Source organism: Polypterus senegalus, chromosome 10, assembly GCF_016835505.1.
Source record: "Polypterus senegalus isolate Bchr_013 chromosome 10, ASM1683550v1, whole genome shotgun sequence".
NCBI lineage: Eukaryota > Metazoa > Chordata > Cladistia > Polypteriformes > Polypteridae > Polypterus > Polypterus senegalus.
Window position 1 is genome coordinate 117,000,449 of NC_053163.1, and position 12,421 is coordinate 117,012,869.

General features: G+C 39.2%; 1 protein-coding gene across 3 annotated transcripts in view; it reads left to right on the forward strand.

Moving 5' to 3' along the window:
- The window catches only part of amot (angiomotin), a 123,699-nt gene that overhangs the window by 85,814 nt on the left and 25,464 nt on the right, over nucleotides 1-12,421 (forward strand). For all 3 annotated transcript variants that reach the window (XM_039766403.1, XM_039766406.1, XM_039766404.1), the window contains exon 4: nucleotides 2,600-2,744. In XM_039766403.1, coding sequence (XP_039622337.1) covers nucleotides 2,600-2,744 — 145 coding nt within the window. The remainder of the gene's footprint in view (nucleotides 1-2,599; nucleotides 2,745-12,421) is intronic.

Sequence of the window (12,421 nt, forward strand, 5' to 3'; positions counted from 1 at the left end):
ACCTGACTGGAAACTTGAATCCAAATGCCTCCAAACACGTATTTTCCTGAGAGTCATACAGCAGACAATCTTGCTGCTGCGCTCAGAGCTGCACTTCAGGAATGGCAACTTAACGAGAAAAAACTTTCAGCCATAACCACTGACAACGCTGCCAACATTCATGCCGCAATCAGGTCCCTGCATTGGCCGTGGTGACTTTGGGGAGTATGCTGCAAAAAAAATCTGATGCAATGGTAGGTCCCATCGGCATCGGCACCGTAGAGGACCGAGTCGGAGCTGAAATAACAGCCTACTGTTTGGAGCCAGTTACTCAAGGAGACGAGGACCCACTTCTCTGGTGGAAAAATGCTGCGAGACGTTTTCCCCAGATGTCGCGAGTGGCACGAAAGTACCTGTGCATCTGTGCCACAAGCACACCATCGGAGCGGGTTTTCAGCACCGCAGGTAAAGTTGTCGGTCCACAACGTGCCCTGTTAAAGCCGGACAAAGTAAACATGCTGGTTTTTCTAGCGAGAAATCTTGAATAGATTGATGCCACTTGCCATTCGCTCCTTTCGCACTGTGTTTATTTTTATTTCATTGATTCAAGTATTTTTATTTGGTTTACGTTAAAAACGATATTGGAAAGAAGACGTTTTTGTTTAGGACTATTGCTTTGCAATACTTTTTATAATATGGATGATGTTTATGTTAATTCAACTCTGGTTGACTGTTGTGGGTCGATTTGCCCTTTTTATAAGCTGCTCATCTTTGTTATTAAAAGTTGTTCAGGCGGTCTGATTTAATTTAATTGATTTGTGTGCGCGTCTCCGCGGGAAAACTGTTCTGGATGTTTATGTTAATTTAATTCTGTTTGACTGTTGTATTTGCACTTTTTTATAAACTGCTATTTGTTGCTAATAAAAGTTGTTAATATTGTTCTGCATGTTATTTTGTTATTGTTTCAGTATTAGTGTTTGATATTCAGTTTCTGAACGGTTTAGGCACAAGCCAACAGTTTGGTGACGCTGTCTGAGCCTTACGTCACAATTTTTTTTATTATTCACGGTAATACCGTATACCGAGGTAAAATAGGGAGGAGGTTTGACGGTATTAAAATTTGGATACCGCCCAACCCTAACCAACACATAAACAGATGTAACACAACCAAAACAGTGCACTGTAGATGGGGGCGGTGGCCCGTGAATTTTGAAATTGTAGTGGCCTAGGAATTTTGAAACTGATGCCACATTAGCAAAGAAACCAAATAATGGGGTGGTTAGTTAGTCAATATCTACTTATACACATCTAGTCATCGGTAGAGCTTTTTACATTGTAAAGATAACAAAACTATGGAAAACATTGCATGCAATTATTCAGAGAATAAAAAAACAGAATATATTAAAATTATTTTACATTTTGAATTCTTCAAAATAAACCTTCTTGCCTAAATGATGGCTATGAACGTGAATTATATTTTTGGTTCTCTGAATGTGCAATACTTATGTGTAATAATATTATGTGAAATACAGCTCAATGTGCTATTGATCTTTTAGTAAACTAGGTATTTTGACTCAAATATATAATATCTACTATATTTAATTCACCAGATACCTTTATAGAATAGTGAATGCAGATTTATTGTAGGTAAACGTTTGATGTTTCTATTATATTTTATTTTATGGGCTTCATTTTTATATTTGCCCTTCATGTTGTGCTTTTGTCCATCTGTACAGTTGTCACATAAGTAATTTCCTTCAGGATTAGTAAGTTTTCTGATTCTGATTAAAACGGCAATAAGTACTTTCTGAACTACTTCCCATTTTACCAACTTTTTATTTTGTTCTGGTTTTCAAGTTAAGAGTTTCAAAGAATTGAAGCCTTGTGTGGTAGCACAAAGTATAAGGGGAGAGCTAACCATTGATGAGGTCTCAGTCCACCACATGACACACACATGCACAGTGACTGGGCCAATTTAAAACCTTAGATATAATGTATTGTCAGATGAGGTTAAGGTTAGGCCGTGGTTAGGATTAGTCCCTAAAATTATAATTTATCACACAGTACTGTTGTATAAGGAAAATACAAAATTGTGGAGCTCTCTCTTATACCTTTGTAAGAATTTTATCTTAATTCTTATTTACATTTTATCCATCTATTATCCTTTTGCAGTATTTACATCACACCTATCATTACCCAGCTAGGAATTCTCGATACTTTTGAGTATTAGAAGCCAGTCTTGGATTACTTTTCTTTGTTTTGCATCCAAAGTCAACCCTTGTTGATACTAGATGAGTTTCATGCGAGCTTCATGCATTTTGTTTTGAAATGGACTTGGGGTTGGACTTTTATTGATGCATGTTTCATTTTTGTAGACGGTCTCTTTTAATTTAGTTTAGTTTGAATGACCATTCCAAAATATGGAAGCTATTAAAGCTGAGATTTCTTCAGCAGGGTCATTTCCTTTATCATTCTTGCTGTCCTGAACTTAGCCTTCTACTTTTATTATGCTACATTCCACCAACTCCCTGGGGACTATGAAGTACATAGGCAAGGGGCTGTAAATCAGATATTGAAGAATAACAGTAAAATTGAATCCTAATTATTATGTATTTCTCAGCTGGAGACAGAAATACAGCGCGTCTCAGAGGCCTATGAAAACTTGGCTAAGTCTTCATCTAAAAGAGAAGCTCTTGAGAAGGCCATGCGCAACAAGATGGAGGGAGAGATCCGGAGGCTACATGACTTCAACCGGGACCTCCGAGGTAAAGGACAAAGCATGTTACTCTGTGCCTTTAACTGTTCATTCTTCATTGTTTTTTACTGCAACAGACATACTTAAATGTAATTTTGTGAATCAAAACAAAGATATCAGCAAACCATGGTATTAATAACTTATGATGGTGCATTGAGGGAATTCAGGGAAGAATTCAATTTTTAAATTGGTACAGTACTATGGTATTTTTAGTACTGAAAATAAATGGCAGTTTTCAAAGACGTGGTTAGCTCTTTATTTATCTGCTCTACAATGTGCTAGAGACTACTTCAGGTCAAATCTCACTCTTTGGCGTTCTTAAGACTGAATTGGTGATTACCCTCACTCAGCACTATGGAGACTTGAAGGGGACAAGTCTCACACACTTTCACCTGGTCATCAACAAGCTGAAGAATTGGAAACATAATTGGGGCCTCGTGTATAAGTGGTGCATATGCACAAAAATATTGCGTAAGAACATTTCCACATTCAAATTGCGATATATAAAACCTAAACTTGGCGTAAAGCCACGCACATTTCCATGGTAGCTCATACCCTGTCGCACACAAGTTCTGCGCTCGGTTTTGCAGACTGGCAGCACCCAGCGTCAAAGCAGTGCTACTGTTCCTGTGTGGCTTTTCCTTTCTTTTTTAGATCCACATCCCTGACGCGGCTTTATAAATACACTGAAATTAACTGCATATTGTTTATTAGTGTAATGCATCTGATTGTAATTAACCTGTAACAATATAATGGTCCACAGAATGGTCAAACTATTCCAAATACCATAACTGCTTTAGTGTTGTTACTCTCTCTGCACCTTCCTCTTCTTCTTTCAGCTGCTCCCGTTAGGGGTTGCCACAGTGGATCATCTTTTTCCATATCACTCTCACTGCACCACTTGGAGTATTTATATCACTGTATCTGAGTGTGAATCACAACTGTACAGCAGCTGATCGGATAGAAAATTATTGATATACAGCATCAAGTGCACGCTGCCTCATCCATGCTGTCTATTGAACTGCTCTCATACAGCAAATGCTTCAAATCCTTTCCTCGCGGTTCAGAAACATTTTCATCCTAAGAACTCTAAACGCACTCGATCAGTCCATCAAGTGCTCCTTTTAGAACTGTTTGTACTTATAAATGCAATTACCTCACTGTAAACTTGCGATACTATTATAATATTGCACAACCTGAGCCACTTTATAAAGCGCGTATTTACATATGATAACAATATCATTTTAAGGTGAAATGCGGCAAAATATGTTTGTTATATTATACAGATAAAACTGTAACTTCATTTAAATAATCTGTATTGTTAATAATTAAACATGTGAGGACACTGTGCCGCAGCACTAGCGAGCCGCTGGCGCTCCGTTCACGGATAGTTCCTGCCTCGTGCTGTATTCTTGCTGGTGCTGACGCGATACTGGAAGGATAGATGGATAGAATAATTAAACACGTACTATGAAGATATTTCAATGTTCCTTAATATTTTTGAAGAATCAGCGTTCTAAGCTTACAGATGGCTTAAAGTCTATTACAGAGCTGATTGTGTGGCGATTGGGTATTTGGAGAAAGAAAAGTAAGGAAAGGAACTGTAGGTTAGTACATTTGAAAGAGACAAGCATCTTATGTGAGACATGAACAATCACTGCACCACCGTGTTCCCATGTTTAATAACCTGCTTTAACTCCTGTCATCATGAAAATGATATCACGTATACATCTCAGTATTTTAATTATTCAGAGAGCTGTAATATTAGGAATGTAATGGATTTTGTGTCCTGTCGAAGGAAGAGAAAGCCCAGAAGCACGTAGCGATTCACACACAAAGGCACATAGAAGATCAAACACAAAACAAAGCATTTAACGTGCTACTTTAGTTACGATGGGATTTGAGAAACTAGTAAATTAAGCAATTTTAAGATGAGGTTTATGATGTTCTACTTTAATGTCAAAATAAACAGCGTGATTAAAGTGGAAATTTTGAGATTAAAGTTGACATTTCGTGCTTTTTCCCCCACTGTGTGCCTTTTTTGTTTTTACATTTTTTTTCCTCTGTACCCTAATAAGCTTTCATATGACACTCAAACGGTGTACTATGACTCACCTTTTCACGGCGACTTTGATATCTGACAACTTCTTTTTTTATTTCGGGCAATGTGCGACTTTGTGAACTTGAGCTTTCGAGCTTCTCCGACCCGCTATGTCACTCGATCAACTTCCTTTTGTTGTTTATACCACTGTTTAAACCAACAAATACAGTAGTAAGTTTTTCCTTGCCTCCACTTGGTATTCACTGAAATTCTATTTTCCCTTGTGCTTTTGCCATTGCCTTTTCACAGAATGCTGAGCTTAAGGGCTATTTATATTGATTTGTAAATTCAAAGAGGCGTAATTCTGGGAGGAGTTGGGGTGGGACAGCAGGCACGTGCGTTAATTTTCACACTGACCGGGATTTATGTAGCAGAAGAACGTGAAAGCTGGCATTCGCACAGATTTATGCATCTGGGTTTTTTTGGCCGTAAGCACATTTCCGCTTTTATGCTTACGTCATGTTATAGTGTGAATTCTACGCACGGTGTTATGCATGAGGCCCCTGGAGTGCAGAAAGATGTGTGATTATGTGGCACAAAAGGGAAAAACAGTGATGTGTGGTGCACTGGGTAGGCTGGAGTGAGAAGCTGCTAGAAATACTGAAGACAAAAGTTTTTTAGTAGTGATCCAACACAAGTGCATTGCCATTTGAAAGGTCTAGTCATAATACCTTTGTGTTCTCATTCAGTCCAATTTTATTCAATTTAGAACCTTCAGACAGTCAACTTGATCATGAATCTGATTTTTAAATACAGTATAGTAACTCTATTTTAAGAATTTCATGTGGATTGTGCACTTCATCCTGCCAACAGTAACTTGCCTATAGTTTAAGTAACATTCAGGGAATGAGAAAGCTGGCCTTACCATAGGCGCTTTGTTATACTGCCTGCCAACTTCATACCATTATGTAAACAACAATTTAGATTAGATACATAGGTACTAAATGGAGGCTTCTCTGATTTGCTGTTACTCCTAATCCAGTTTAATATATGGTAGCAACTCTCACATTTAGCAAACCCAAAACACTCTATGAAGTACTTAATGAGATTATAGTATGTGCAAAAACAAAGCCTTCAGTGAAAGTGGACTTTTTAATGTCACGTAAGCTTTTAATTTCTTCCCTCAAACATCTACAAAACATGTTTGAGCTGTGATGCAAAAACATGATTAAAGTAAAATGATTAAAACATGATTAAATGCTTTTACAGGTTGTTATTCATTAGATGTCCTTTTATTTCATAACTGTAAAATACTCTTGTTAGAAAGAGTGAATGTGCTATTTGTTGCTCTATATCACCGTCAGGCATGATAAAAGAGGTCCATTGAACCACCATACTTTATACAAATTAAACTGAAAGTAAACGTTTGAATTAGGCCTGGGAAAGTTATTGAGCTCATTTTTGTGATTAATGTGGTCTGTTTAATGGGTTAAAAGTATTGTTGCATTTAGGGCCAGCCACAAGGCAAACGTCTCAGGCATTGCTCTAGTCAGGGCAGGAATTCCATGTAATTTTTTTTAATTATGTACCTAAAGAATTACATATTCATATATTACCTTTAAAAATTTGTGCCATAAAAATTTTCATTTAAAATTTTTAAATTTCATATTATGTTGTGGTTCACAACAATACACCACATGTCAATACGTAGCACTGGTATTCGTTTTTTTGATTTATACATACTGACATAGATGCAGGGGAGTGGGGGAAAGGGAGTGGGGATGAGGGGTTTTTTGCAGTCCTGGGGCAATGCTAGCAAAAAGTTGGTTTTTTTTTTTTTTTTCTTTCTTTTCATTTCATGTTTTTGTAAAAAGAATAAATCAATGTCTTATCACATAAGTGCTAAATAAGTTATCCTTGACTGGCACTAAAATCAAAATATGTCTCTAGTACCTCCGTATTTAATTTGCCGGTCTGTCAGGTAACTTACAGTGCTGACTTCCTTAATAATGACAAAATTCTACAAAATAAAAATGTAATGATTATCCCTGCCCATGATTCAAGTTTTCAGTATCTTCACTAATTTATGCAAAGAATGCAACATAACATTCCAAGTAATGCACTGTGTCAGTTTTTAAGTGAAATTGCAGCTACAGAGATCTTGTTAAGTATGCCAGAAGCAAGGTATAGGTAAAGCAGTATTTTCCCACCATTCCTCTGTGGTGGCACACCTTTTGCAATCCATAACATTCCAAAGCACACCACGATTCTACCAACCAGAAAAAGCATTAAATCTCTTAGACATGCTAAACTGTCCAAAGTGGCAGGACAGGGGGCAGCAAAAAAGCAGCTCGGAGATTGCTGTTTGCTGACACAGCACTTAGTGAGCACTTTGGATTCATTTTCCAACTTATTCGTCCCTTTGTCCGTTCATACAGATGGTCCTCTCTCTGCCTTACTCCAGTGACCCAGGGTCGGAGGCAACTCATGTGCCCTCTGTCCATTAGATCTGCAAGAGTCGCTAGCGAATGCGCATCCAGGCAGATGGACCCCCGACACATCTCCTGACTGCTAAAGTGCTCTCTGTAAGTGCTGTGTCTGCAAAACTGTGATCACTGAGCTGCTTTTATGTCAGCTTCTCTAGATAGACCCCTCCTCTTTGGACAGGTCTCGACCACCTGGGGAGCGTGTCTCTCACAGGTCAGAACCCACCAGGCATGTCAAACTCACTACCATTGGTGGGCCGCTTTGACTGCCTTATGTGCGTCAGAGGGCCGCACTGTAACAAATACTATTATACAAAGTTACTGTAACTTTCTTTCCAATACTGAAAACTTTAAAAAATGTAACACTTAAAGGTTAAAGAAAAGAAATTTATTTCCATACAATCTCCGTACAACAGCGGACAATTAGAGTCTTAGCCTCTTAGCTAGGTCCTTATATAGGAGTCTTACAGTCTGAGATCTATTTCTTTTGCCCCGACTCTTGGCATCTCTTGTTAGTAACCAGTTTGTCAATATTAGGCTTGAAATCTTGTGCAGCTGCAACTTTTATGAGGGATGAAAGGTGCTCGACAGTAACTCTTGAGCGATATGGGGTTTTGGTAGCTTTCATTAGTGAAAACAATTGCTCACAAAATTAAGTGCTTCCGAACATAGACAGTACTCTTGATGCCAACTTACGGATATGCACATACGAGTGTGGCCAGTAAGCATACAAGCCTGGCACACCATCTTCGTTGTATTTTGCCTTCATAGTAGAATCTGACTGCAGTTCAATCAATTCCACTTGGATATTCTCAGGCGCATTCTCAACGTTGTAAGAGTATGGTGACGTAAACAGCACAAAGTCCTGTTCGTGTGAGCTGAAATCACGGCTCGTTTGGGGCAGCATCATGCCTAGGGTGTAAAGGAGTTGACGCCGCAGCTGCAACTATACTAGCAGATGACGTTTCCGGTACCGTAATGCCATGGGAAAACGCACTTTTGTCAGAAGGCGGAAGTAAGAAGAGTCAATAAGTAATACCGAAGATGCAGAATGATTCAATCACAAATGATAGTAATCATTTTGTACAAGTTTAGTGCAAACTAGGATCTGTCATGCGGGTCGCACAGATTTCTGTTGCGGGCTGTGTGTTTGACGTGCCTGCACTACACTGTTATTTCCACAGTGTACCTGTTGAAAAGCACTTGTGTGGAGTATAATTATCAAGTCACTGATGGTGATGAACAACTGAGGGTAGTATTTATGGCATTTTAACACAAGTTTTAAAGTATGCCCATTTAAGAGATGCTTATTCTTTCAGATAAATCGGTCTTCAGTAGTACATTCAAAGTCAACAGTTGTTTTGATCATTTTTTTACTTTGACACATCTGTGTCTCATATGCTATGCCAAATTGAGAACTAATACATTGGCCTTATTCTGTTATTGTCGTATTTTCAACTTGCCTTTTAGGAAGGCATTCGAATTCAGGTTGTAATTGCTCAATTAGTATTTTGTTAAAAGTTCAGGTTTAAGGTCATTGTTTAAGTTTAAACTGTGCCATCAATTTTTTTAATTGCTTTTGTGTGTTTTTATTCATGATTTATGTATTGATTTTATAATTTACGTTTTAATGTTAGAAGTGATTAATCATACTTTTACATATGTGACATTTATGCAGTTAATTAGTTAGTATTTATTAAATGATACTGATACTGATTTTTATTTAGTGTGTTTCTTTGTGCCGGTCCCAAGCCCTGATAAATGGGGAGGGTTACGTCAGGAAGTGCATCCGGTGTAAAATTTTGCCAAATCAATATGCGGACAACAATATAAATTTCCATACCGGATCGGTCGAGCCCCGGGTTAACGACGACTGCCACCAGTACTATTAGTCAACAGTGTGCTGGCAGAAATTGGGCTACTGTTGGCCAAAGGAGAAGAAGAGGGGGGAGACGTGTCCGGAGGCAGGTGGAGAGGTGGAAGGTAAAGAGAGTGGAACTGAGGGTAGGAATTTTGAATGTTGGCAGTATGACTGGTAAGGGGAGAGAGTTAGCAGATATGATGGAGAGAAGGAAGGTTGATATATTGTGTGTGCAAGAGACTAAATGGAAGGGGAGTAAGGACTGGTGGATTGGAGGTGGATTCAAATTCTTCTGTCATGGTGTGGATGGGAGGAGAAATGGAGTAGGGGTTATTATGAAGGAACAGTATGTCAAGAGTGTTTTGGAGGTGAAAAGAGTGTCAGACAGAGTAAAGATTATGAAGCTGGAAATTGGAGGTGTGATGATGAATGTTGTTAGTGCTTATGAACCGCAAATTGGGTGTGCAATGGGTGAGAAAGAAGATTTTTGGAGTGAGTTGGATGAAGTGATGAACAGTGTACCCAAGGGACAGAAAGTGGTGATTGGAGCGGATTTCAATGGGCATGTTGGTGAAGGGAACAGTGAAGATGATGAGGTGATGGGTAGGTATGGTGTCAAGGAGAGGAATGAGAAGGTCAGAGGATAGTGGATTTTGCCAAAAGGATGGACATGCCTGTGGTGAATACGTATTTTAAGAAGAGGGAGGAAAATGGGGTGATGTACAAGAGTGGAGGAAGATGCACACAGGTAGATTACATCCTATGCAGAAGAGTCAATCTGAAGGAGATTGAAGATTGCAAAGTGGTGGCAGGGGAAAGTGTAGTTAAGCAGCATAGGATGGTTGTCTGTAGGATGACGTTGGAGATGAGGAAAAGAGTGAGGGCAGAGCCAAGGATCAAATGGTGGAATATGAAAAAGGAAGACTGCAAGGTGGAGTTTAGGGAGAAGGTGAGACAGGCAGTGGGTGGTAGTGAAGAATTACCAGACAGTTGGGAAACTACAGCAGATGTAGTAAGAGTAACAGCAAGAAGAGTTCTTGGCGTGACATCTGGACAGAGGAAAGAGGAAAAGGAAACCTGGTGGTGGAATGGGGAAATACAGGAGAGTATACAGAGAAAAAGGATGGCAAAGAAGAAGTGGTATAGTCAGAGAGATGCAGAAAGTAGACAAGAGTACAAGGAGATAAGGCACAAGGTGAAGAGAGAGGTGGCAAATGCTAAAGAAAAGGTGTATGATGAGTTGTATGAGAAGTTGTACACTAAGGAGGGAGAAAAGGACCTGTACCGATTGGCTAGATGGAGGGACCAAGCTGGGAATGATGTGCAGCAGGTTAGGGTAATAAAGGATAAAGATGGAAAAGTACTCACAAGCAAGGAGAGTGTGTTGAGCAGATGGAAAGAGTACTGTGAGAGGCTTATGAATGAAGAGAACGAGAGAGAGACAGGAGTCCCCGTGGACTATGATGTTTGCTGATTACATTGTGATCTGTAGCGATAGTAGGGAGCAGGTTGAGGAGACCCTGGAGAGGTGGAAATATGCTCTAGTGAGGAGAGGAATGAAGGTCAGTAGGAACAAGACCGTATACATGTGTGTAAATGAGAGGGAGGTCAGTGGAATAGCGAGGATGTAGGGAGTAGAGTTGGCAAAGGTGGATGAGTTTAAATACTTGGGATCAACAGTACAGAGTAATGGGGATTGTGGAAGAGAGGTGAAAAAGAGAGTGCAGGCAGGGTGGTATGAGTGGAGAAGAGTGTCAGGAGTAATTTGTGACAGAGCAGCAAGCAGAAAGAGTGACAGGAAGGGTCTACAGGATGGTAGTGAGACCAGCTATGTTATAATGGTTGGAGATGGTGGCACTGATCAGAAAACAGGAGACTGAGCTGGAGGTAGCAGAGTTAAAGATGCTAAGATATGCATTGGGTGTGAAAAGGATGGATAGGATTAGAAATGAGTACAAAGTTGGGAGACAAAGTCAGAGAGGTGAGATTGCGTTGGTTTGGACATGTGCCGAAGAGAGATACTGGGTATATTGGAAGAAGGATGCTTAGGATAGACCTGCCAGGGAAGAGGAAAAGAGGAAGGCCTAAGCGAAGGTTTATGGATGTGGTGAGAGAGGACATGCAGGTGATGGGTGTAACAGAACAAGATGCAGAGGACAAAAAGATATGAAAGAATATGATCTGCTATGGCGACCCCTAACGGGAGCAGCCGAAAGAAGAAGAATTATACTGAACATGATGATTGATTAACCCTACCATATCCTAAACCATTTCCATTCCCCATAATGCTATGGAAGGTAGGCTGTGACCAGAATACTTACTTGTAAAAGAAGTTTACTGTGGAGGTGGCACAGTGAATCTGCATCACAGCTGTACCACAGTTTTGATGTTCTGGGTTCGATTTCCAAGCCAGCCTCTGTTTGTGTAGAGAATACATGTTCTCTTTATGCCTGTGGGAGTTTTTCTCCAGGTTTTCCATTGCAAAGGGAATTCAATCTTGTAACTTTAAATTGGCCCTCAATTAAGAAAGTGTAGATGTGTGTATGGAGTCCTGTGAAGAACAACTAGTAACATCTGGAATGGCCTTTGCCATGAAAATATATTTAGGGTTGCCAAATTAATTAAGTTATTTACAAAAATAGAGAAACCTTTGGGAAAACTGTTAAAATCCTGCATTTTTTTGTGCCAACCTAGCACTAGCCTCCCTTAGCACTTAATGTTTACATACTGTATATGATGCAACTGTTTAAGGAATATGACTTCATTTTGTTAGTTTACTATTAACACAAAATGCATACATATCAAAGTAGTTTGTTCTGTGAACAGATGTTTTATCTTTCCATTTGGTTGTTTTCTGCTGCCCTCTGCTGCAAATTTGTAAATTCATCAACTTCATTACTGTGCCTGCTCTCAGCAACAAGGCTTTAGAAATATTTCTTTATTTATATCATCCTGTAACTGGAAAGAAGTCTTAAATCCAAAAGATGAACATCTTGATATTATGAAAAACAAATGAAGTAATATATTTTATGTGTACCTTCATCATAAAGCTTTTGCCCAAAACACGGCTTATCAGTTCCTATTCACCTGCTGCCTTTAGCCTTACTTATTTGTTTGCTTCGCTGATACTGCTGATAACAGATTTTTTTTCACTCCTATCCATGTGCTGAGCCCTTGTGGATAAAATGTTGAGGCTCACAGTTTATATAATTTTACCCCTTGTCTATTTTCTGACTTCATTTTTTTTAAACTTGATTAGGAAATGTGAAAGCCATTCTTCTGTAATGTATAATGCTGGC